The sequence below is a fragment of the Drosophila rhopaloa genome, unplaced genomic scaffold (genome assembly GCF_018152115.1).
Source record: "Drosophila rhopaloa isolate 14029-0021.01 unplaced genomic scaffold, ASM1815211v1 contig_178, whole genome shotgun sequence".
NCBI lineage: Eukaryota > Metazoa > Arthropoda > Insecta > Diptera > Drosophilidae > Drosophila > Drosophila rhopaloa.
Window position 1 is genome coordinate 8,310,563 of NW_025335059.1, and position 26,417 is coordinate 8,336,979.

Sequence of the window (26,417 nt, forward strand, 5' to 3'; positions counted from 1 at the left end):
ATGAAGAGATTATAAAGCCAAAGAGAACACCCCATATGACATTGAAGTGGTTGCTAGCAGGTGGTTCCCTCTAACGACGCTCTCTTAGGTCATGTGGAAAAATAGTTTAGGAGGTGTGTTCAACTATTTGTTATTTTATGGTCAATGGTAGGCAATTTCTAAAATTATAGGTCTAATTGCTTGTTGGCATGGGTCAAAAAGTCAAGGCTTCGATTTGATTTGTATTTTAGATACATTTGTGCCTCCAATGGATCATTTTCTTGGTAAGAGAAACCCAATGTCTGCTATAAGTCAACATTGAAATAGTATAACAATATGATATAATTTATAATTAATAGTAATTAATTTATAATTAGAGTCAAAATGGGTGGTAAACACTTACCTCGTTTTATGAGTTTATCATAAATTCGGTCATAAAACACTTTCAAATACCCAAATAGCTTCAAATAATAGTATCAAAGGAGTATGCTACACATAAGTATAATCTGAGTTTATTATTCATCATATTTCTTTTAGTGGGGAAACATATACATATGTATGTACACTTAACAAATACAGTTAACAAAAGGCTAATACGTATGTAGTAATAATGATATTATAATAAAACGATTCTGCGTCTCGAAAACATAAATATAATATCTCAACTCGCTCTAATAGTAGACCATAAGCATTATGATCTTTTTGTCATGTTTACGTATAGTAATATTAATTTGCTTCATTTAAAATTAATGCACACTTACAGCTATATACAGTTTGGAACTATGTAATTTATAATTAGCAAATAGATTTTTCTTAAACTTCTTCTTTTGTTTTACGTTTTTCGTTACTGTTTTTTTTGTGATAGAACTCTGCGACATAGTATTTTGTACAGCATCCTTTAAGGATGCGCCTCAAGGTGACCCGCCATCCTTGTCGTGCCTTAAAATTTTAAAATAATTAATTTACACAATACACAGAGTTGCTCAGTCTTCAGGCGTGTGTTTTTCTGCCGCGGGTCTCGAGTTAGCTTTGGTCATCAACATTTTTGCCAGTGACCAAGCGAAAGAATCATCCAATCCACATCTTACACAATTCCAATGGAATCAATCTAGTACGAGGATATGCCTATGACGGGTGAGTACTGTAAAATTACATTAAAAAAAATAAATGAGTTTAGTAGATGAGCTATAAAAATCATATCATCAACTAAATAATATAGAGAAACAATGTATATAAATCAAGAATATCTTTGAAAGTTTTTTTTAATATTAATCATATTAAAATAAACCTTAAAGCAGAAGAAATATGAGCGACAAACTTTTAAAGGTTTGCTATTTTTAAAACGAATTTTAATCGGTCCAATGTCCTTTCACCGCCCTACAATTATAATTAAACTCGCAATCTGAATGGAAACCCACCTCCTCATCCATGACACTGGTGTGGTCGTAGATCCGTGCCGGCAGGTTTTTGCGCAAGCTGAAATGATCCTCTGTGGTGGTGGTCTTGCGGTAGATGGGGTTCTCAAAGTTCATCGAGTTGATGCGTCGCTTGCTGCAGTAGCGATAGCCAATGAGCAGGAGCTGTCAATGTCGGGATAAATTGATTAGTTTTTCCCACTTTCACCCTGTCTGTTGGCCCAACTTACCACCGATAGCAGGACAGCAAAGCCACTGAGACTGGCTATAACCACCAGCGCAATAAAGCCGGAATCCGGCTGCTCACTGGGCGGTGTGGTCTTTTCGATTTGAGTGTGGTTCTTCACTGGACGCTGGTCGGCAACTGGGGACAAAAATGGGTTGCAAATCAGTCGAATTTTCAACAAAAAATGTGGACACATGTTAACACAATCAACAGAAAAATAACGAATAAAGTTGGTTAAATAATAGTTAAATAGGCAATGATATATACTAGCTCATATTTTTTATCATTTATAAAAACTACCACAAATATTATTTAGAAAAAAAACATAGTTTTAATGTGATGGAATGTACAAAAAAACACAAAACAATTTACCTAACTAACTTTTGCAGACAAAAGTTAAATTACTAAAAACATACAGCTACAAAAGTTGAAACAAGTTATTAATTAACAAAACATTTTAATGGAACTTAATTCAGGGAAAATTAGCTATTGGACTACAAAAAAAACGAAACAATTTACCATAACAACTTAAGTAGTTCACAATGTTTAAATTAATAAAAACATGCCGCTATAAAAGTTGACACTTGCTATTAATCAACCAAATAATTTTATGAAACTTTATTTAGGAAAAAGTCTTTATAGCACTTAATTCAGGAAAGTATAACCATATAGAAGCGTTTTAAGCTAAAGCAACCTAATACTTTTTCTACCCCTTAAAAGCTAAGCCTTTCCACACAATGACGGGACTTAAAGGTTGCTTCACCTACAGCAATGATAAACAAAAGGAGAAACTGTATAAAACGAAAACGGAAATCATTGCAATAAAAGAGCAAAGCGAAATAGGGAATCAACATCAAAATCCAAGCGGCTTTGAGCCCCCGCGTCTCCGGAGATTCGAAGGAATTTTCAATCAAATCGCTCAAAGTGCGCATTTAGGCGCAAATAAACACTTAAACGCGCTCGCGCCTTTGATGGCGAATACTTTTATGCGAAAGAAGCGGCCTGCCGCCGATTTAGATTTGGAATGGAAATGGCAATGGCAATGGCAATGGCAATGGAAATGCCAACCTAATGACATCGTTAACGCAGCGCATTTAATGGGATTTTGTCAGTCGTCGAGGGAGGACTTCTTCTAGTCAAAACAGTAAAAGTTATCAACATTAAGTTGAGCCGCACTTTAAAGCAAACACTCTTGGGGGCTGCAGTAGAAACCGCCCGATATTAACCTCATACTTTGTGGCCTGGGAATTGTGGGATTACGGATGGGGGTGATGAGGTTGGGGCTCCCTGCAGAGGTTTCAATTGCAGTGTGGTCCCATCGCTTGCCTACTTGCGGTTGCCTGCGATGCAAGTGGCTCAACTACGATGGCATTTATGAAAGTGTCAGAGATGGGGTTGTCCTTGCCGAACTCCTGATGATGATTAATGTGCACCATGACAAAGCAAATGTTGTGCCGCAAAAGGGCTTCGGTTGAGTGCGGATCTCGGCAAGCGGTTTGATTAATACGCTCGCAATAAATCTGAATCCCTCACGAAAGTGTTCATAAACAGTGCGAGATTGGGGCGAAAACCGTGCCAGAGAAAGATGTCGAAACTTATAAATTGAGAGGAAGTCGCCGGGTTGTCAACCCATCCGAAAGGATAACTATCGAAGCTCCTCTCGGGTCTTATTAATCAAAATTTCCGTCGACGTCCTGCTGATGAAGTTTTTTCGTTTCCGCTTTTGTCAGTTAAAAGTCTGACAGAGATGGGTTAATGTGAGACGGGGATTCAAACGAAATTGTTGACATATTTGAAAGATTTGCATGCCAAAGTTTGATGGTGTATATTAAACTTAAAATACTGTTAAGAAATAAACGAATAATTGTAAGAACAAAACGAAGAATACACAAAGGGACAACACAACACAAACACGATGACATACAAAATAATATCGAAATGTCCAGACTCCCAAGACTATTTTATTAAAAATTAAAGTTGTTAGACAAATATTGACATCCAAAAAGATAAAAGTAATTTTGTCAGCTAGTAGAAGGTTTTTTCACAGACAAAATTCTTTGGGTAAATAATATTATGCGTTAGGACAATTTTTTTTTAATGTTTTCGACTTGTAGATATTTCTTTTTCTGAATTTAATATGAAAAGGACGTTAAGAGTGTGAAACAGTAAAGAAGACAGAGTGAAATAGTATTAAATTTCTTTTAAAGTACCCAGGGGTCATTGGGTCAAAAGTTTTTACTTAGTACTAGGACAATTGAAAAGGTTTGCACACAAATATTCTCTATTGTCCGTAAGACGCCTTCCCAGACAAATGAGGACAACACAACGAAAGTTCCCCTTTTAGGGTGCACCCACACAGGACGAGACACAGAACAGGGTTGTCAGGCCTACCCAAAGTGGTCGCCAGAAGAGGCAGCCTTGTGCTCGGCTGGAGATCATCGTTTAATCCAATCCGAATATCTGCATGTCCCATTTGGACACCCGTGGGCAGTCGCCTGCGCGGGGATTTCGGTCTCGGTTTCGTTTTGCGGGCTCGCGGGGGTTTCGTGACTGGAGCCACATAAAGAGCTGCATGCGGGTGCAAGTCATGCCGGATTGGGGAATCGGGTTTTAGTAAGCATAAAATCAAAATCAAAATCATAAGCCATGCTGGTTAAATTAAAAGCATACGGCTATAGAGCTTCTGAAAGTTATCGGGTACTTACGATCCTCGACGCACATGAGGCCGTCGGCCATCAGTTTCAGACCCGTGGGACAGGCGCAGGATATGCGGGGACTCCTCTCGTTAATCCTGGGTGATGGCAGGCAGAGATGGGAGCAATGGCCATTGACCGCCTGGCAGTGATTCACGCCATCCGGCTGGCGGTACGGGTGGTACACGTGCACCACCATGGGATGTTGGAGCTGTGAAGAAAACGGGTCGATGTTTAAGTATAACAGGTTGCAAATGAAGTGTTTTATTTTGAAGTACGTAATGATGTGAGGTGTTCATATAAGATTTTTAAATTATCTTTTATAGCTTTTTATTCCGCTTCCATACGTATTTCAAAATGCTTTAAGCCTTCATGTAAATAAAATAATGCCTTTTAAAACTAGTTTATTTTTTTTTTTTAATAAACCAATATTGGAAAAACTCATTGATTAAGAATAATATATCAATTTGTACCAAAGGGCATAATTTTATATACATTTATATTTATTAATGTACTTAAAAAATATACTTTTTGAAATAAGATATTATTAATCAAGCAACTGTTTACATGTATGTATAAACTTTAAAGCATGGACAAACTCATTGTTTTAAGATTCACTCTTAAATTTAATTATTATTAAGTTAACTTAGTTAAAGAAGAATAATAACTTTATAAGTTCATGAATATCATTTAGATTTCTTAATAATTTAAAATGCTTCATATCAATGGGACTCACCATATGCACTGCTGTGACGGGCTCCACATCCTCCCCGGTGAACTTGTTGGCCTTGAAGATGGCCTGTTTGTCCCAGTCGGTCCAGTAGACGTAGTCCTCGAAGGTGGTGATCGAGAAGGGATGTCGCAGGTATTCGCTGGAGTAGAGCACCTGGCTCCTCTGTGACCCATCGTAGTTGGCGGAGGAGATGACATTGAGCTTCCCGTCCACCCAGTAGATGCGCTTTCGCACCAGATCCAGGGTGATGCCATTGGGCCACTTGACATCGTAGCTAATGATGGTGGTGCGGTGGGAGCCGTCCATGCCCGCCCTTTCGATGCGAGGAGAGGCGCCCCAGTCGGACCAGTACATCCAGCCCTCAATAGGATCCAAAGCTATAGAACGCGGAATGTCTAGCGAATCCTCCACCAGGACTTTGCCCATGCTGCCCTCGAAGTTGGTCAGTTCTATGGTGCACTTGTGCGTGTCCGTGTAGTACACATGGTTGTAGATCCAGTCCACAGCCAGGCCATCCGAGGTCACCGAGGATTTAGTGAGGACCACTGTCTTCTCGTTGCCCTCGTCGATTGGCGCCTTATATATACTCTGTGTGGTCACATCGCTCCAGAAGATCATCCCTGTGCGGAAGACAAAATCCAGGGCAGTGGCTGCTTTTGTACTATTCACTATGGAGGTCATTTCCATGTGATCGAGGGCTATTTTCCGGATGTCATGGCGTCTGGCCAAGAGCAGGGAGGCATGTCCCTCGCTGGCCTTGCATCTGGTGTGATTTTTGGGATCCCGCATATAGCCCGCTTCACACTCGCACTTGAAGCCACCGATTTCGTTCACGCATATCTGTGAGCACTTGCCAGGCATATCGCATTCGTTGATGTCCTGGCAGTTTCGCTTGTCCGCGGACAGCTTGTAGCCCTCGTGGCATTCGCAGTGATGACCCACCTTCAGATCCACGCACTGATGCATGCAGCCTCCATTCTTCGAGGCACACTCGTTTATGCCACACTTTCCGGCGGGTTCGTCTTCGCCATCCGGGCAATCCTTCCGCTTATCGCAGACTTTCGACAGTGGAATGCACTGACCTCCGCCGCAGTCGAATTCACTGGTGGTGTTGCAGCCTCCTTGGGCGACACCCAAACTCAGGCTCAAGCCACAATCCCGCTCGTCGCTGCCATCGGCGCAGTCCTTATCGCCATTGCAGGTTAGATGTCCCGGAACACAGCTGCGATCGCCGCACTGGAACTGGTTCGCCCGGCAGGTCACGTTCTTGCAGTTCGCCGTGTGCTCGTCGTCGCCGTCGGGACAGTCGCGGTCACCATCGCAGAGCCAGCTGTGGTGCAGGCAGGTGATGCGGTCCTTGCACTGGTACTCGTGCGGCAAACAGGGCGTGGTCGTCTTGGTCACATTCGCACAGGCCTGTTTAATTGGCAGGGGGATAAAATAAATAGGAAAAATTATAAATTAATTGTAAATAAACATTTCAATAAATTAAGATTCATTGGCCCTTTTGCAAGACAAAAAAATTTGTTAAAGGTTCCCTGTACTTAAAAGTATTCATTTCCTAATTTAACATCTCTTGGGTCTTGGCTCAATTTAACAAATTTCATTGTAAGTTTTTTTGAATTAGACTTTCAAATAATACCAAGAAATCCTAGATGAACTAAAACTTTAAAAATGGTAAAACTGCAGAAATTTTTTGGTTGCAAGGTGAAAAATAAAACGAGGGATAGGCTAAGGAACCGGACAAAGTTTTCTGCCATCAGTTTGGGAAACTTTTCGCTTCAGAGAAGTATGCAGGGGAATGGCGAACCCCAGGGGAAATTATGCAGCCCCTAAGCATGCAAAAATGCAATTTTATGCGTGCCATGCGTTGACAACAAAAGCTGCCAAAGCTGGCAGGGCGCTGAGTTATGCCCAACTTGGCCATAATTCATGTGGCTTAGGCGAGCACCCAAAAAAAAGGATGGGGGGGGAGATGCTTGAAAGGGGGTCGGTTTTTGTGCAGGGCTTCCGAGGAATGGAAATTTATGGCAGGCATTATTCACTCACCCGCTCATCGGAGCCATCGGAGCAGTCCGGATCCCCATCGCAGACCCACCGCTTGGCGATGCAGGCGCCGTTGGTGCAGGTGTGCTCTGCCACGGAGTCGCAAGGAACCACCGGACACTCCCGCTCGTCGGATCCGTCGCCGCAGTCGTCGTCGTGGTCGCACTTCCACCGCTTCTGGATGCACCGCCCATTGCCGCAGGTGAACTCGTCGGCGCGACAGGTTTGGTCTGCGAATTTATCAAAAATATTTAGGCTTACCACACACAAAGGGAGTTGCAACACCATAACAGGCGAACAATAGAAACCAAAGCGAAATTAAGTGATGGGAGGGTTACGATGGGATCAGAATGGAGTTAACTTGGTGGGGATTGAAATGGAGTCAGGAGTGCAGTTTGTCATGTGGGGATTAAGATGGAGTTACAAATTGAGTTAATTTTGTGAGGTTTAAAAGGGGGATTTTAAACACACTAAGGGCGATTCAGCTGCAACTGAAAACTAAAAAAAAATGTTGTAGAATGTAATGAATAAAAAGCATAAGCTTCTAAAAAAGCATAAGTTGCTAACTTAATATTTAACGAATAAATACATTTTTTCTTTTTTACTCAGTATATAAATCTTATTGCAGTTCCAACCTTCATGAACGGTAACCAAATTCAAAAGAAACGGATGAGTATATTGCAACAGATGAAAGGCAAATAAGAATTAATTTGGCAAATACAAACCAATATTTCAGATGCAAAGTTAAGGGGCAATTTTCAATGCAAGCAGTTTATTCAGAAACTCATGAATAAATAGTACAATTTGTTTTTAAATGATGTGGAATCTTTTAATTAAAATAAAGAAAATAAACATCACAAATCAAATACTCCTGGAAAGTTATTTTTCCGTTTCCCCATTTCTGAGTTTTAAATACAGTAAAGAAATGATATCCAAACGGGGGCATCGCAATCATTGCCACAGCAAACAGAGTGCTCGAATGAAAGGGAAGTAAAAACCAGAAGCCAAATGAAATGTGGTTGCCTCAATAGTTGGAATAAGTTAGCAATGAGTTTGAGTTTAAAGGGCGAATGGGGTAAGCTATAAGACCACTCGGATTACGGAATGCTGCTACAGACGAATGAAATTAAATAGTATTTATGCACCCAAATGAAACTCACCCAACATTATGTAAAAGGAAAAAAAATATGTATATTTAAGCAGCAAGAATAAAAAGTATTTAAAAAAAGAGCAGTAAAAGTATGACCTTATAGAAAAATGTTGCAAAGGATAAATAATAAATGGTAATAAATATTTCAGAGAACAAAACTTGAAGAGCAAAACATTTTTTAATTGTATTTGTATTTCTGCAACAGAATGTCTTTACCTTTAAATGTAAAATAACAAAAAAAAAATTGGTAAATATTTCTTTAAAAGCATCGTTCTACTACATATTTTCCCGAAAAAATTGATGGATTATTCTTACTGCAGTTGTGCTCATCGGAGCCATCGCTGCAGTCCTTGCTCTGGTCGCACATCCAGGCCAAAGGAACACATTGCCCCTCACCGCTCTTACAGGCGTATTCATCTGGCGAACAGGTGCGGGCTCCTATCGAAATCGATGTGCAGCATTTATTAAAATGGGAGAAAGGAAAGAGAAAGCAGCGTGTTGAGCTGTAATAACTTTCAATGACTTACACAATAGCTCTGTATAACAGTTGGAGATATACCAATAAATTTATTTATTCCTAACCTTAACTGCTAAAAAGGAAAATTATGGCCAAATGCTCCTTTATCCTTGGGAATCTTCAACGTGTTCGATGTCATTAAACTAGCAACTGATTTAATGCTGTAACACCCTTGAACACAGTGGAACTTCAATAGAATATATTTTATTTAGTTTTCTGACCTTATATATAATTTAAAATGCCATTTTGTTTGACTAAAATATACAGACAAGTATTAAAATTCTATACCATAAATATTTAATTTAGTTGTGAGTTAATCATATGAATAATATAATTCTTGAAATTTAAATATGTATGAACAAATTTACAGCAAATAAATTCAACATTTTACAAGATGTTACAATTAAATCAAAAGACCTTCTTAGTAAATTGATTTTTAATTAATATTTTATTGAAGTTCGACTGTATATAAACCCTCTCAACGGCAGCGTACTTGCGTGAGTACGGATATGAAGTGAATTTTATGCGATGTTGCTGGGCGCCAGTGACAACGCGTCGTATACTTGATGTCAAGGGCCGCCACGAATGGGTACACAATCCACCCGCGCACTTACACATAAACAAGTAAGCATACTCGATGCTCGAAAACAAACACATATACAAGCACAGGACTCTCACTCTCAATGACTTGATTAAACTTCTAAGCACAAGGGGGCGAAATTGTTGCGAAAATTATGCAAGCGCCACTCCATTAAGGGTGCGTATGAGTTATGCGGCAAGTTGGTTAGTGAAAGCGTTTAAACGGCGGGCTGGTGGATGGCAGTGGGTGGTTTCGTATCGATTGCAAGGACGAAATGGTATTTGGGGCTTACTGCAGTGCGCCTCATCGGACTTGTCGCGGCAATCGTTGCTGCCATCGCAGAGCCAACTGCGCGGAATGCACTGGTCGACCATGTGGCATTTGAACTCGTTGTTGGGACAGGCGTTCACTAAACACACAATCGAAATATTCGTCGGTTAGCTGGTTCATTCCTCACGGGATTCCCGTATGGATTTAATGCCCTTCTCCCCGAACGACGAAATACTTACTGCACAACTCGTTGGCTTCGTCGGAGCCATCGGAACAATCGCTCTCCTGATCGCAGCGCCATTTGTTGGGTATGCAATTACCATTCCCGCAGCGAAATTGGTCCGAGGAGCAAGTGGCCTCTGCAAAGAGTAATAGAACTCCAGTTAAATCATGGTATACTATATAGCTGTTGCAATCGAATAAATAGACTTGAGAACGTCTCAGTGATTTATTATGTGGTACTTTAGTTACTTAAACTTGAAATAGAAAACCTTTGCGATAGTGAAACTAAATATTAAACCTTTCACTGCTCTATTTTATTACATTTTACCTTAAGATTAAACACTTAGTTATCATAAGAATGAAATAATTTATGTTTTTCCTTTAAATTTAAATTGTTACCAATTAGGTGTTGTCAATTTATAACACCCAATTTGTAATTTGTGCATTTTATTTTTAAATTAAACTTAATATTTGATAATTATTAAAAAGGAAAAATATTCTAAAACATTTAAATAACTTATTAAATCATTGATTTGGTTTAAGCGACAATTAAACATCTTTGTTTAGATGGAGTCTTGTTTTGACCGTACTTGTAAGTTTGCCTGGCTTTGAACTCTAAGGACGACCCGTATCAAAAACAAAAGCCAAACAAACAGCCGTGGAAATAGGGGCCACTCAGAAATATGCGCGCATTTATGAGTATATGTTTGGCCACACCCACCGCCCAGTCCCCACACACACATACACATATTTATTTACACGCACTTGAGCACGTGCTGAGCAAGGAAAATACCCCAGAAACGCAAACAAAAAGAGCGCTGCAATAGCTTTTCAATGCCACCCCAAGGGGCAGCAAAAATGTGTCATTTTTATACCACGCGTGTCTATATATATAGGATACGTGTATGGCTTGTAATCGGATTAGTCGGTTTTTGAATCCGCTGACTTGTTGCTAGGAAACGCAGCTTTTTTTGCCGCCCAATTGCCGGAATAGCTGGTCCCAAAATTCTATTGCATACTTTCGGAAACAGTTTTGGCAATTAGAAATTTTCCCTGCCTTAACTTTGATGTGGTGTTTCGGAAAATTCTTCGGGCAGTTTTAAGCTATTTTTACAGCCTCTTAAAATAGAATTCCAAACATTTGGGTGTAAATGATTGGAACATGCCTTGTGGCCTTTACAAATTGCTGTTGATTATGCAAATCTTGGCCAACGCCAAAGGAAATACGTTTGGTTGTGTAAAGTTTAATCAATTTTTATGCTTGTCAGGCCTGTGTTGGCCATATCAATAACATTTTATATGATTACTTTTCTAAACTTTTTATGAACGGGAATGAAATGTGGCATGAAAAAAAGTGTGTGTGTGCAGGCAACTGGCGAAAAACAAAACTTTGATGTGAGCCAATATTTGTTAAAAAATAAAAGCAAAACAAAAAAGGCAAATATAAATACACATTCAGTGAACAATAAAAATTGGCCACATGTGTGACCCAAGCGAAAATATAACATATATAAAAGAACAGGGGAAAACAAGTGCAGAAAGAAAAAATATTCCCCACCCACGTTTGGTTCAATGATTGTCGATTCGGTTTTATGTTATTTTCCGTTGCGTTTCGCTATTGTTAATATGTGACATTATTTTTGGGAATTGCGCCCAGCGGGCAAATTGGTAATATTCGCTGATCCACCCGTATTAAAATTTGATGTCCCCTTGGTCTCCAATTAAAAATCAAATTATACCACTTTTTGTAACATGTCCGACATGACAGGACGAAACTTTCATTGATTGCATTTATGCAGCACCTCCCAAAAAAAGGACAAAAGTAAACATAAATAAAAATATGAAAGTTGCGCTGTCATGCAGCATTTTTCAGCATAATTTATTTTTTTTTAACTTAGTTTAAACGGCTTTTCAGTTGATTAAAAAACTTTGGCCTTTGGCAGTTGATGCTTTCGTGTATTCCCGCTCAGACTCTGCTCTCTGCCAATTTGTATGCAAATGTTAAGCGGCGCTTGCAAAAATATTCTGTTGCATGCGAGGCATAGCTGGAATCCTGCATAAATGCTACAGGCTGCGGAAAATGCGTAAAACTGGTGAAAAACTCCACAGGGAAACTCTGGATTTTTGTAAATCCAGATGATTGGGATTTTGGCATGTTTAATTTAAGTTAAAAGGTGTCGAAAACTTTTCGACCTGATAATAGTTAAAAGTTTTCCCAACTTCGACTAGTTTAACCGAGCGTTCTTTAGCGTTAGGAGTATACTTTTGGGACTCGACTAGGGCTGATAAAAGACATGATAGCAACACTACACAGTTTTAAAGAGTACTTAAAACTTAAAAACTCTACAGAAATGGGTAACTTTATAACTAGGAAGTAGGTTAACACTAAACTAAACATTAACTATCCATTAAAACCAATTAAAATAACTATATAGTCTTTTAAACTCAACTGGAATTTAAATTTAAATATGCCATTACTAACGCACTTGTGTTAAACAAAGCAAGGATAATAAAATACAGTTTTGCTTAAAAAATTTACGAATGCAAAGGATTTTTAAACTATTTTGCATGAAAAATTAAATTAAAGAGTGCATAAAGTGTTCTAAGCCTTTTGTTTATTTATTTTACAATACTCATTTCCACAAATATGCTGAATTTATATACGATATGTATAAATTAATAAACTTCAGTATGGCGGAAATATTTGTGATTATTGTATTTTCAAAATATCCATAAATAAATGCTTCACTTAATTTGTTGTATTGTCCTCGCAATTAACATTTTGAACCATTAAATCCCAAACAAACGAAATAATCATCATAATTTTTTTGCATACCATTTATGGTCAGAGCGCGAAAACTGTGGCTCTGAGTGTGCAGCAAACTGGCAACGTAGAATAAACACCAAATGCGACCCATTTTGTGGTTGTTTCCGCGACTTTCACGATGTTTTTTAAGGAGCTGAAGAAGATTAGCCGATTAGGATGAGTACTTTAGTTGACCAAGATTCCAGCTTATAATTGACAAACAAAACGCCTTCATTTTTTGGTGACAAACTCAAGTGGTCCAGCCAACTTGCACAAATTGATTGCATAATTTCCGCAAACAATAACTGCCCTCGAGCAGTAAATTTCAAGTTCATTACGACCACAGCAGACGAACAGACTGAATATATAAATTGTAAACATGATATTCCATTTTGGGGTCAGACGGAGAAATGGCGGAAGCACATTTAATGTTCAGCTAAATGACAAATGGCAAGAAGAGCGGCTGTTTTGGGGGGAAGTCAACCCCATCAACTGTCACCGATTGACTTTGAGGATAACTCTGGCCCGGACAGGCCGAAAAACGGCGACTTCCTTGGCATATGCTCTAAGGACCCGGGCCCCCAGGATTCTCATGTCCTGCTGATGGCGTTTTGTCAGAGATAAACCGAATCTTGGCAACGCAGACTCTGGTTGCTCGCAGTCCGATTAGCCTTAAATATTTTCCCGTAATTTGTTTATTCTTTCTCGTCTTTTTTTTGGCACACACTCACACACTTGGCACACTTTCGCTTCCTTGCGTTTCACACGATTCTTTGAGTTTGTGGGCTTCCCCGTCTATATATATAGGTATATATATAAATATATATATGCAAATTCTCCTTAACTGGGAGGCAGTCCTTTCACAGTTTTACGCGTTGACATCCGTTTGGTTGAGAGGTTCGCCGCCAACTGAGTGGTTGGTTGCAGAGCGACTATCCTTAAAAACAATTCCGCCCAAAGTGGTTTGCAGCCTCCGCAGCAGCTGAGCAATTGAAAGCTTGCCAAATCCAGCGAGTGGAGTGCAAAAATCCGACTCGAACCGAGTGGAATTCTTGGCGGTTGAGTGCGTTTCAAACGAGCAAAAAACTAGAGTGTTCTTTGGAATTGTTGTGAGTGCAAATTATGAGTTATTTGGTAGTGAGTCAAGAATGGATCATACAAATAGAACTGCGTATCCTTTTGTAACAATTGATTTGTCTTACATTTCAGTCCCTTTTTATATAATATTGTTTATTATTAAAATTGAAAATTTTATTCAATTTAGCCATACATAAAAAAAAAAAAATTAATTTGTTTTAAAAAATAAAAAGGAACAAATGGCAAAGTAATTAAGAATTTTTTAAGGTTTTTGTAATGTTGGAAAAAAATGTTATTACCTATATAATTCCACATCAAGCAAAACCACTTGTTATAATTGTCTAACCTTACAATTAAAATGGTTGCAACTAAAAACTAAGACAGCCCCTTGACATATATTACGCTGTACAACGAAATATTTAAATGTCGCAATAACATAAATAAACTGAGATAATGCAACCCCTTTTGAAAGCATTTAGCATAATTATAGTCTCCGGGAAATCCAAGCAGTCTCTTATCGAATTCCCCAAGTTCAACAGAAATGCAATTTTTGCTGCCTCATCCCCGCTCATTATCAATTTCTCTTTGGGGTAATTCATTTTCCCCCGGCAGGGAGTTACATAAAACAATTGCGTTATGCGCCGTCAGAATCCCAAAATGGGTGCACTCGTTTCGATTGCTTGGATTTCTTCGATGTCTGGCAAAACTTAATGTTGGGTTGATAAAGCCGAACCAGATCAGACGACCTCACATAGTTTCCTTTTACGATCGGACCTCATATAAGTCGCAAAAGTCTCGTGCGACGCACAATGATAAAGCGGCAGACAGCGACAAAAAATTGCTGATGCAACCGAGCTGCATGCCGCAGTCAGCTAAATGCTAAATGCTAAGTGCGTTGCAGTTACAAGTGCACCGAGATACAAAGATACTCGCGGCGAGGGAATGCCATGGCACAGTTTTTGGTCAGCAGTCAGCGACAATTGCGATGCGTAAATGTTGCAAACTAGTTTCAGTTTCCATTTCGTTGGCAGTTTCAGGTTTGATTCAAACAAAAGGAAAACCAACAAATGACCCACTGCTGACCAAGCCTAATTATGCGGATCTCACTGTGCACGTTCTATTACAGCGACCGCCTGGAAGTATGCAATCAAAAGCTGCAGTAAAATTGGCATGTTCAGAGCTTCAATGCTGAGTTGAATGCCCAACTCATTTACTCTAAAAATAATTGTATTTATAGGAAGCAAAAATCGTATTAAAAAAATAAATTATAGCCTATTTCTAATCTAGTTTTCTATTCATGATATAATAAATCATAAACATTAAATCGACTGCTAACTAGCTTAAAAAAACGATAATTAAAAACTTATTTGAACAATTTCTATCTTAAAAAAAAGATTTATTACATGCTTCCAAAAAGTAAAATAAATACACAAATAATAATTAAACAAATTTATATGATTCGCTAAGTAGGGTAATTCATTTGGAATTAGTCAACAAATTCGCTGGTGAAATTTTCAATAGGCTACAATAAATCTGAACACCACAAGAAAATAATAAATTGCCTTCAATAAAATATTGTATTAAAGCTAATAGAACTGTGTATTTCAGGCGATTTAACAGTATTACAAATATATGACTAATATATGACTAGATGAACCTAATAGCTACTGACAGAACCTTTAGTTCGTTTGTTATGTTGGAAGATAACATCTTTTGTACATGTCATAATTATAAGTTTTTTCCTTTTTTGCATAAATGTTTGTATAAGACAAGTTAAACTCACCTATAAACTTGCATTCCTTTATCTGCTCATCACTGTGATCCTTGCAGTCCGCATCGCCATCGCAGACAAATCGAATGGGAATGCAGTCGCCACTCCGACACTGGAACTGCTTCTCATCGCACTTGGCCTCCAGAGATTGGCCTGTAACATAAACAGATACTGGTTTAGAAGGGCAAACAAACGCTTAAAGCTAATTATAAAGACTCGGAGTTACGGACTTACAGGCTTTGGGGCCACTTGCTCACAGCAAACTTTTCTCATTAAAGGAAAAATAACAAAAGCTCAAATTGATTAGAGCTAAAAACTTCAAAAACAATCACCAGCAGACACCCAGATATACATATCCGCCTGCTGGCATATGTGTGAGTGTGACAAGTAATTTGCATACTAAACGATAAGCGAGAGGAGGAGGAAGGGGCTTTTAATCAACAGAAAAGCCTCAAACAAAATGGATCACAAAGTTTTTGGGCTCCTCCATTAAAACTCCTACCACCGACGCCCTTGAAAATATGCAATACACATATTCGAAACAAAACAAGCCATCAGACAGGCAGAAAATCCAAGGAATGTCAACAGTCTTACACGACAAAAAATTAAATCGGCATATATCAGATATTATATACAAAAAATAAAACAATTTAGTACATGTTTGAGTGATGAAATATTACATTTTCTATAATTTTAGTTTTCAAATGTTTAAAAATATTTATAGTCCTTAAAATGTTAAGAGCAAAAAAGCAAAAAATGTATTTTTAAATGTTTAAAAATAAATATAGTCCTTAAAAAGCTAAGGCTTCAGTTTTGAATTTAAGCTTTTATTTATCGCTTCCATTAATTCGTCACTATTGAATAACCTTCAAAATACTTTTAAATATGACTGATTTTGAAAATTGTCAAGCTCTTTTATCGTCATTTTTTTCTGTGTTAGAACCTTTAACCAAAATTGTGACATCTAAAAAAAAATGAATGTAATAGATTGCCATTGAACAAACAGAGAGCCAGAAAAAGCGATAATATAGGAGGGATTAATGCTGAAGTGGAACCGTTTGATAAGGGTTTTTCTGACCCGCCTGCCGATGACAGCTGTTCGCTTGACCCATTCACATGACCTCCTTCTCCGGGCGATCCATCACACGTTTGCATATTTCAATAGCCCTGTGTTTCACCGCTTCCATTTCCATTCGCATATGCATAAACTTGCTAATTGCTGTAATTGAAGTTCGCAGCAATATGAAGTGCGTGTTGCAAAATAAACAATGGGCAATCTCCGATTGCTACCCGTCTATCAATAAGGTCAAATCAATTCGATTTTGTGACGCCGAGCTGGCTGGTCGGGAATTGTTTTCAATTATGCATGATGACAGTCAACAAAATGGTGAATTATAATTCGGGCAGATGCATGTACTATATGTGGGACAGATGGGGGAATTTCATACAACCAATTCCAGATGACATAAAGCTTCGCATTGATTGAATTCTTTTGCCTTATGCGGCGAATGAAATAAATATTCCAGAAATAAATATTTGTTTGGGGCTCACAATAGAATTTAAAGTGGTATAATGGGAAAATAATAATCACAAGATTCCCTGGACATTTATAGAAATAAATTAAAATTTATTTATACATTGTGACCCTAAAAATGGTTTAAAATAAGTTAGCGTAACTTATTGAAATTGATAAGGGTCATAAAAAGGAGGAGTGGCGTTCGCTTTGGTGAGCGCTCTAATAATAGAATTGATTAACATAAAAAAGCCAATAATAAAACATTTAAAATATATAAATACACATACAACATTTTTACCATCCTTCCATTGACATTACACATTATATTAAAGTAAATAGATCTTTGAAAACAAGCTGTGCAAAATTAATCTTTAATTAAACCCTTTGTATATTTCAATCAAGTCCCATTGTTTTCTTTTTACATTCTTAACCCACTGTGTTTAACTAACTTAATTGAACCAGTTAAAGTTGGTCATTGATTACAGAGTTTCCGTAATAAGAGGGACACACCCCACAGATCAAAAAACCAGTTCAATATCAACAGCGTAGCTAACAGACTGTCTGCCGGTTAATTTTGAAAAAAACCTCAGACGCAGTGCGAGACTTTGAATAAATAAGCAAAATAAGATATCGAAAATCAAACTGCTTAGCATATCTAATGATTTCGTTAATCGGTGAAGCAGAAACAAGTCCACACGCAATCCGGTTAGCCTAACCCAATAAACATGAGTTTACCCCCGAAAATTAGAAACTGCAAGTTGTCATCATCATCCGATTTTCAACACCAATAGGCGATCTATTAAAAAACGGCGATAGCCACTTCAAATTAAAATATTCCTGATAAGAAGTTATCTCATGGCCATAGCAATTTTGAAAAGCACAGAATTAATCATAATTTTGTGAAAAAATGAGCATAGTTTGATAAGAATAGGTACATAGGTTCAGTAAGGTGTTAAGTGGTGGGAAAAATTGCAATCCGTAATCTCTATTTTGATTTAACAAATTAATACTAATTTATAGGTGAACGCAGGCATTGATAAGCTTAGCCCCTTGATTGCGTCAAGATCAAGGTTAATGGATTACCTGATAATTGTTAGAATGAATTGAATTTTATAAATTAAACGACGCAACACGTGATTCCTGGGGGATGAGATCAATATTGATTTCGGCATCGTACGATGCATCAACAATTTCGCAAGAATTGTGGAATCAATCAAAACATGTTTACTGTTAAACAAACAAAACAATTAAACTGCATCAACATCGAGTTCTCTACGTAAGATGAGCACGCCCACTATTTAATTTGTTATTGTTATTGTTATTTGTCGTAGATTCTGGCACAAACTAGTTATATATGCTAGAGAAATCTGTTGGCACAGCTAAATTAATTAAAAACTAAAGCGAAATGGGGCGCGCAAATAAAATTTAAATCAAGTTCTGTCTCTCTTTGGCGACCTTGCAACATGACAAACACGTACACCTATATGCGCGGGTATATATCAAATCAAGCATATGTTAATATATCCTGACAGCATCTCTCAAGTGAAAAAATCAAACGAAATTAGCAATAAATCAGAAAAGAAAAATCTCAACATCTCGAAAGAGTGAGACTCTCAGAGAAATAGAGGAGATAAAGAACCATTATGGGGAATGTTACAACGCAAAATGATAGAAAAATAGGGGCTCGTCTCGGTCTATATTTAAAAACATATTCATTAGTTCACACCATGTTGAAGATCCCGAAAAAATATTTAAATTTAAACCAAAATCCGCAGTTGGCGTACGGATTTTCTGGACTACGTCAATTTCGTCTACAAAAATATTTAAAATGCGCATTGTTTTTTGTGAGAGAGTAAAGAAAAATTTGTGTTTGTGTCAGCCATTTAATTTATTTAAAGAAAAGTCGAAGACTCCAAAGAGCAAAGTACAAAGTGCAAGTAATTCGGATATTTTTAACATTGTGTTTTTTGAGTTTAAAAAGTTTTGATTGACAAATAAAATTGCAGAACGTTTTGAGTAAAAAAAAACTTTTCAAAAATTTAATTAATTTAAGTAAATTTCTTCGAAAAAACAAACAAAATTATGTTAATGCTAAATGTACATTCCTGTCAGTTTACTTTTTTCCCATTTTTCAAGAACATTTCAAAGACGTTTTATTTAAAACACGCTTTACTACCATTCAATTAGTTTTTGATTTATTGGAGGGAATTTCTATTGTTCGACTGCCCTTGATTGGCCACTTGCCGTCGAATTGCGAAATCCCAGCGGTCGAGAAATGCATAAAAACAAATCGTAAAATTGACCGATAAGATAATCCCCAGTTCAGGGCTAGCACCAAACGCAAATCCCTATTAGCCAAAGCAGGTGGCTAGATTTAAAGTTAGATTTATGGCTGGAATGCCCCGTGCCAAAAAAATTCGTCACAGCCAGACACCAAACTTTTTTCTTATCTGGAAACAATTAGAAGATATATAATCACGGTGATCAGCAGTGCGGAAATCAATGCGGAAGTTGATAAACAATTTTCGGATATGTTAGAACCACGGTAACCAGTGATTCGATGCACAATTCATGTGTGTGCAACAAGTGGCAAGTGCACTATGGTATCTGTATCTGAACTGCATTGGTGTCTGTATCTGTATCTGTATCTTTTTAACTGAACCCATTTCAAGTGCATTATGTGTGAAGCGAGCTAAGCTATCAAAATGACTTAACACTTAGATGATACCCTTATACCCATGTCAGAAAGATTTTCCAGATTATAAATCATTGTTATGAAATTCAATATTAAATAATAATATTGAGAGGCCATATATTTTTATATTTATTATTGCCCAGTCCTGACTTTTTATGATTGTAATCACGAAGATAATTGGAAGACGTTTGAAAATAAATATACTGTTTAATTTCTAATCATTTCTTAACTTACGTACTGATTTTAGATTCACCTTATTAAAAATTATTGACATTATTAATTTAAATATACACATGTCTATGATGTTAATTGTTAATATCTAGACTGATATTCTATTAACAATTGCCGACGTAAAACATCAGCGTGTGTTAAAATTATTTGCGCAATTTAAGTAAAAGGAATTTAAATTTATGAAAAAGAAGTAAATATTAGGGAGGAAGAACCTTGAGTATGTTTAATGTGATTAACATCTTGAATTTATGGATGAAAGTCAAAAAATGTACAATAAAGAAAATTAATGTTGTTCAACCTACAATTTTGATTTAAGTAAATAATACTTTAAGTCGTTTTCTTGGTAAAAATATAATTTACACTTAAAAAATGTAATTTATATACGATGTCATAACATATATTTATATATATATTTTACTCTAACCTGTGAATATGCATTTACATTTATATACCTTAAGACAAGGGTATTAAAACTTCCATTTCTACTTTAACCTCGCCGTCGCCTGTGGTCTAAAATTAGCACATGCTAAGCTAAAAACAAACTTCGCACTTTCTGCCCCCCTTTCACCACCTTCTAATTCTGGTTTTCTTGATTTTTCTGTGGTTTTTCAATTGCATCTCACCTGATGCACAACTCTTGTGTTCTCACCTATGCCGAGGGGTGTGCCAATCTTTCCGGAAACGTTCAGAAACTTGAAGCCCATGTTGATGAAGGCCTTGCCATCGAGCAGTTTGCTCAGCGATCCGCCCTCGTCAATCGGCTGTGGATTATGTGGGCTAACTGCAGATGTTGATGTAGATGCAGCCGTTGAGGGCGTACTCAGCGGAGTGGGCGTGGCAGTGCAGCATTTGCCAAATCCAAGAATCAGCGTCAGCAGAATAAGATTAAAATAAGCGCAAGCGCAACGAAACAGCTGTTCAGGCCGTCTTTTCTCGCTGAGATTGTTGTATATTGCCGGCGACTTTTGGCTTATTGATGATTGAATGGCGGGTTCAATGGTATCACTTGCAGTGCCCGTAGAGCGTGACTCTATGGCCATGGTATGGTCTTTTACTTGGCTGTTGTTTAGCTCTTGTTTTGCTTTAGTTTTTGTGTCTATTGCTTTGGTCTGTATATCTTTACACTTTTTGTTTTTACACTTTTTCCTTTGATCTTACTTAGGTTTTACACTGTATTGAACACGGGGAGAGAAAGGGGGTGAGTTTGGGTGACCCTGGGCATTAGATTATCTAAGCAGGAAGCGTGAGATCTTCGCTAGAGATTATCTAATCAGAGAAATGGCCAAAAAGAGCCAGCGTCAACGTAAAAATAAACGCAAGAATCAACGCAAAAACATCAAAATATATCGCTTGCCAGCAAAAAAAAATAAACAGGCGATCTTGCCAACACTCTTTTTTGGCTCTCTTCTCATTTCTTATTTCGACCTAAGAAGACCGAAGAAACTGGTTAAAAATCGTGCGACACACAAAAACGCGACGCAGCCAAAAAAAGCCGAACAACCCGAATGAAAATTAAGCAAAAGTATCGGGCAAAAACAAATTTACCGAAAAATGCGAAGAGAGCGAAATTGAAAACTCACAAAAAAGAAGAAAATTTGTTAGTTGTCTCGCACTTTAAAATACAACTGGTTATAAAAAAAAAACACATGCGAAATATAAAAAAGAAATTACAATTTTTTTTAATATTATTATATTCAATATCACACTAAAAATAAACTTTTTGTTTCTGTGTACGAAGAAGCAAAAGCGTTTTTGTTGACGTTGACAATTAATGAAGCTAAAGGCGAATTAACATTTCGGTTGAGCGGCTTGCCACGCCCCCTTGATCGCGAACGTTAATTAATTAAATATTGTTTTCGGTCTACCTAGCACGCGTTTACTCGCTGTGATAAATAGAGTCTTATCAGCTATGCTTTTTATTTAGATTTATTTTTTGCGGTACTTTCAAGGTCTCTGCGAATGTGCGGCACGTGCTTAACTCGTATTTTTAAATTTAGTAAATATATTATTGCATACACGTTTAGATTTTTTAAATAATTCAATTACATGAGGTGGTTTTTTTGTCAGGTGAGTTTTTATTTATTTTTGTTTTTCTGTTGAAAATAAACCGCTAAAAATCGTTGATGCCCGGTTCGCACAACGCGCCTTTTTCAACTGAATTCGATTTGAGAATTGGCCTGCAAATTTAAGCGAAATGGCAACGATTTTTAAATCGAGAGCTAAGAGCGGTTGACGTTTGCGATAGTGTTTGTTTTTGCACTGTCTCAACCCAAGGTAAGGTGGCCTTATCAAACTAAAAAGAATACGACCAGACCCCGTCGAAGAGATACACAAAGAGCTATTGATAGAGATCAGGGCTCTCTTCGATTCACGCGATGCTGTCTTTTTCTTCTCTTAAGTTGGACGCATATCATTTATTTGGCAAACCTGTTGATCAGTGGATAAATGGATCTTATTTGTAAGGTGTATGGATAAAGATAAGATATTATACAATATCGTAACTTCGAGTACTAGAAATGATTTTTTAATTCAGACTAGTAATACTAAGTGAAATTTGTCGTTAAACGATCTTATGTTGACGTTAACTGAAAAACGCGCCTTTACCTAAGCTCTAAAATCAATATATTTAATTTTTTTTCAAATAAACTGCGCAATAGGTCAAATTAATTTAGAACAATAGTTTTATATTGAATAACTAATAGGATTGTGGCTTTTGTTTTAATATTTTGAAGTGAATCGTTAAATACCTATCTGAAATTATTAATGTGCGCAATACAAATATTTTTAAAAAATACTTGACTTGTGTTTTGGTTTTGTCTTAACTAAAAATGTATCTGTTTTGGTTTTATGTGGCCCTTATCAAACTCCTTTTTAAGAACTGCGATTTATTTCACAACTAGACAGAATTCCTTAGAAATAGATATGTTCATTAAGTGTTGATAATTATCTTGTCGTAATGGCGAGACTCCACTTTAAATAAAAAAAATACTTTTTGTTATTTTGTACTCAAAGTCGTCAAAAGAAGGACTCAAGTGCAATTTGTTTATCTTTGACAATGATGTTTGCTAATTGAACATGGTTATATATATTCTTCGAAAAGTTAATTGCACAGAAAGTTTATATTGTGCAAGCAATTATTTAATTTACTATTAAAGTGCAATTATAATTAAGGTTTGTGAGTAATAAAAATTAAAGATTTTCTTATTGGGAATATTACAATCACTAACCAGTAACCTAATAAGTACAGTACCAACCTGAACAAAGAAATGCCAAGAAGATCACAATCATAGCACAGAGATCGTTTATATGCATCGTATTGGCCAAAAGTGTGTTTCTCGGACTTTATCTAAAGCAAGCCACTTCCTTTTTGCGTTGCCACAGCGTTTATCAGTGCGAAAAATACGATATTTTTTAATTAGGCTGGACAAGCGGACGTGGATATTGTGCGATAATCGTGCGACAATTGTGACGTTCTGCATGGGCACACAAAAACTATATTTAGGTGTTAATAGGCGGAATTGCTTATATTTTTGTTGAAGACCCGGAAGGTTTCACGGTGCGGTGCCCAGCAAAGACCAATGCGAACTGAATTGCCTTTTGGCAATAGTTAAGCGAATCGCAGCTCATTAGCATTGAAAGTGTCGCCGCTTTCAATCAATCCAGGTGTGTGTGATTGAAAGTGTGAAATTCGAAATTGAATTCGAGTGTAGTGGACGGACGGGATTGGGTAGAGTTGAATGACGTCGATGGCCAGCTGCCTGACTGATAAGTGGCGCAGGAAAAACCGCTGCCCACGGACAATGGGGTCGGGTCAGAGGCAAGAGTCATTCCTAAAATACGTCATCTTCATAACATTCATCGGCATTAGCATCATCCCAATCAACATCTCAATCAAACTCACAATCACCATCAGCATCACATCGCAATCGCAATCGCAGTCGTAATCGGTTGCATGGGCGTCATCTGCATTTGTCATGGATTCTCTGGCGTAACGGGCCACTTGAAATGGGCATAATTTATGATTTACGCGTGTAAATCATTTTTCAAGCACCACCCTGCGATGCTTGTGAATGACAGACCCCTGTAAACCCCCTAAATTCACGGCCCCTGTCACCCATTTATTTTGCATTGCGCCGCTGTTTCTAATTGCAGGCATTCGAAATCGCTGGCGAATCGCTCGCAAATCGCCTAATCAAGCACTTCAATTGACACTGCATTTTATCGCCCTAGAACGCCGAGTCGTGTGTTCAAGTTTTGTCGAGTGTGAGTTTAGGAAAACAGATATATATAGGTATGTCTTTTGTGGTTTTGGCAGGCGTGAAGGGCTGTGCTCATCTATCGCTGGGCCAGATAATGATCAGCACTCGTTAATCTCTGAGTGTTCTGACTGTATTCGCTATTTTCGGACAACGAAAGCGCGTTACATTGGCTTTTAAATAATTAAAGATTTTAACACACAATTCCGAGGGCTTTAAAAAAAATGTTCAGGAAAGTAAATACATTTTTCAAAGAACTATTTTATAACTTAAAAACAAATTCAAAACATTAAGAAAATTGTACTTTACAAATTCAATAAAAATAAGACCTAAATTACAAGACGACAACATTAAATAATATAAAATGAGAGAAGCTCAACACACAATTAAACTGTTAAGGTGTGTTAAAGGGATAAGACAAAAGTTTAAAAAACTTTATAACGGAAACTCTCCTTTACGATTCATTGTTCTTTATATTTTTGTAGGGTTTGTAATACTGAGGTTCGACTGTACACTTGAACTGATTATTTTAAAGAGTGAATTGATAGGGTAAATACGAATCGGAAATTCTGCCTAATGTCCTTATCGAAAATGAGTCTTAATTAAATACACCCTTTGATTGTTTTAACATCAAAGTATTCTAGCGCAAAATGCAATTATATGATCAAAGTACATAGGGCTGTTATGGCAAATGTCTCGTCGGAACTACTTGTATTTGGCGTCTGGTGATCTCAACTGAGTTTGGTCCCCACCTTACGTGGGGTAGGTCTGTCTGGACTTTGTTTCTAATTTCATGGGAATTCTTTGTTATTATTTGCACTGAAAACTTTCAAGTTTGTTTATGAATTTTGTTGCGTTGCGAACGAAATCGTTTGGTCCTTTTAATTTAATATTATATTTATCTTATTTATTCAATTTGTCAGTTTCGATCCACTCGACTGTCAACGCGATTCTAAAAGTCGCACTAAAGTTTCTGCCACGAATTGCTTGTCGCTTACCATATTCCACTACATCACCCCACTAAAGGTTGAATTAATTATCTATTACCACAAGTAAGTAATTAACATAGTGCAGTGAGTTCATTTTTGTCTTGATGAAAGGTTTTTTAATTCATTTGGATTGATTCTTTAATATAAACAGTCATTTACATTTTAAGCCATTTCGCTATGGTTTTTTATTGTCTTTTTTATAGTTTCTTAAAAAAGTATTTTTTATTTAATTAATAAACATTTTTTTTTTAATTTATATTTTATTTATACGTTGGTAAACGTAAACGTTAGAATAAATTAATTAATTCTAAAGTTTATTTGTATTTAATATTACTTTTCCACAGCATTTACTTCTAAAATATTTAAAAACCCAGAGTTTTTTAGTAGCTAGCGCATTTCACTGTCGGTGATTTTTATTCACTTTTAAACCCTAAAATTGTAATCATATGCCTGCGGCAATATTGGGTGACAATTATCAAAATTCAAACTGAAAATGTTTTCGAAAGTCGCGCCCGATTGGGAAAAGTCTTCGAATCGGAATGTATACAGCAAATGAATGAGCGAAGAAGTAACGGTAAATTTCACATGTGGCAAATGACAATAGAAGCCGTCGACGCCGACGTCGCTGCCGTCGCCAGCGTCGCAGTTGCGGCCACCGCGGCGCATTAGCAGAGTTTTTCCACCAACAAAAACAGTTGTGGATGCTGCTGGAAAAGCGCTGTTAATCCACTGCTAACCGCTTAACAGCGAATGTTGCGCCGCGTCGACGTCGCTCATAAACGTCATTCAATGGCCATATCTTTATGGCTGCGACTGCTTCGGGGTGTTCGAGTAGTAGTGTTATGTGTGTTAGTGTGTGTGTGCCCAGCGAAGCGTTGCTAAATATGAAAACATAAAAATTAATGTTATATTTATAGTGTGGCAGCTAAAGTTGCGGCAGGAGGCGTTGCGGTCGCTGCAGGGCAGCAACAACAGCAGCAAAATCAAAAGTTGAAGCAGGAGCAAAATAAATAGGTGCACCAGAAAAAATGTTTACCGGAAATCATTAGTTTCCTTAGGATACTTGTGAAAGATATTTATTTCGTCTACTAAATGTTCATTTATTTATTAATTACTAAATGATGATTTTAAATCCAGACTAAAATTTTGTATGTTTTAAGGATTTTTGTGTTTGGAATATGAATTTCTTGGTTTTATTTATTGACACTAAATTAAGACATAGAATATTTTTGTAGTTGAATAAAA

General features: G+C 37.2%; 1 protein-coding gene across 15 annotated transcripts; it reads right to left on the reverse strand.

Moving 5' to 3' along the window:
* Window positions 1-464: 464 nt before the first annotated feature.
* On the reverse strand, window positions 465-24,910 carry LOC108050265 (very low-density lipoprotein receptor). Of its 15 annotated transcripts, XM_017131866.2 has the most exons (13): window positions 21,793-22,087; window positions 20,577-21,097; window positions 15,498-15,638; window positions 9,849-9,968; window positions 9,632-9,748; window positions 8,558-8,680; window positions 7,096-7,322; window positions 5,050-6,462; window positions 4,326-4,524; window positions 4,012-4,188; window positions 1,625-1,758; window positions 1,398-1,559; window positions 465-1,120 (listed from the first exon to the last, which is right to left on the reverse strand). In XM_017131866.2, the coding sequence occupies exons 2-13, from the start codon at window positions 20,965-20,967 to the stop codon at window positions 1,088-1,090; spliced, it is 3,237 nt and encodes a 1,078-aa protein (XP_016987355.1). In that variant the 5' UTR covers window positions 20,968-21,097; window positions 21,793-22,087; the 3' UTR covers window positions 465-1,087. The 15 variants fall into 15 exon arrangements, with proteins under 15 accessions (XP_016987355.1, XP_016987344.1, XP_016987343.1 ...); XM_017131855.2 differs by lacking the exons at window positions 9,632-9,748; window positions 21,793-22,087 and adding an exon at window positions 24,893-24,910; XM_017131854.2 differs by lacking the exons at window positions 9,632-9,748; window positions 21,793-22,087 and adding an exon at window positions 24,857-24,874.
* Between the last annotated feature and the right edge of the window lie 1,507 nt (window positions 24,911-26,417).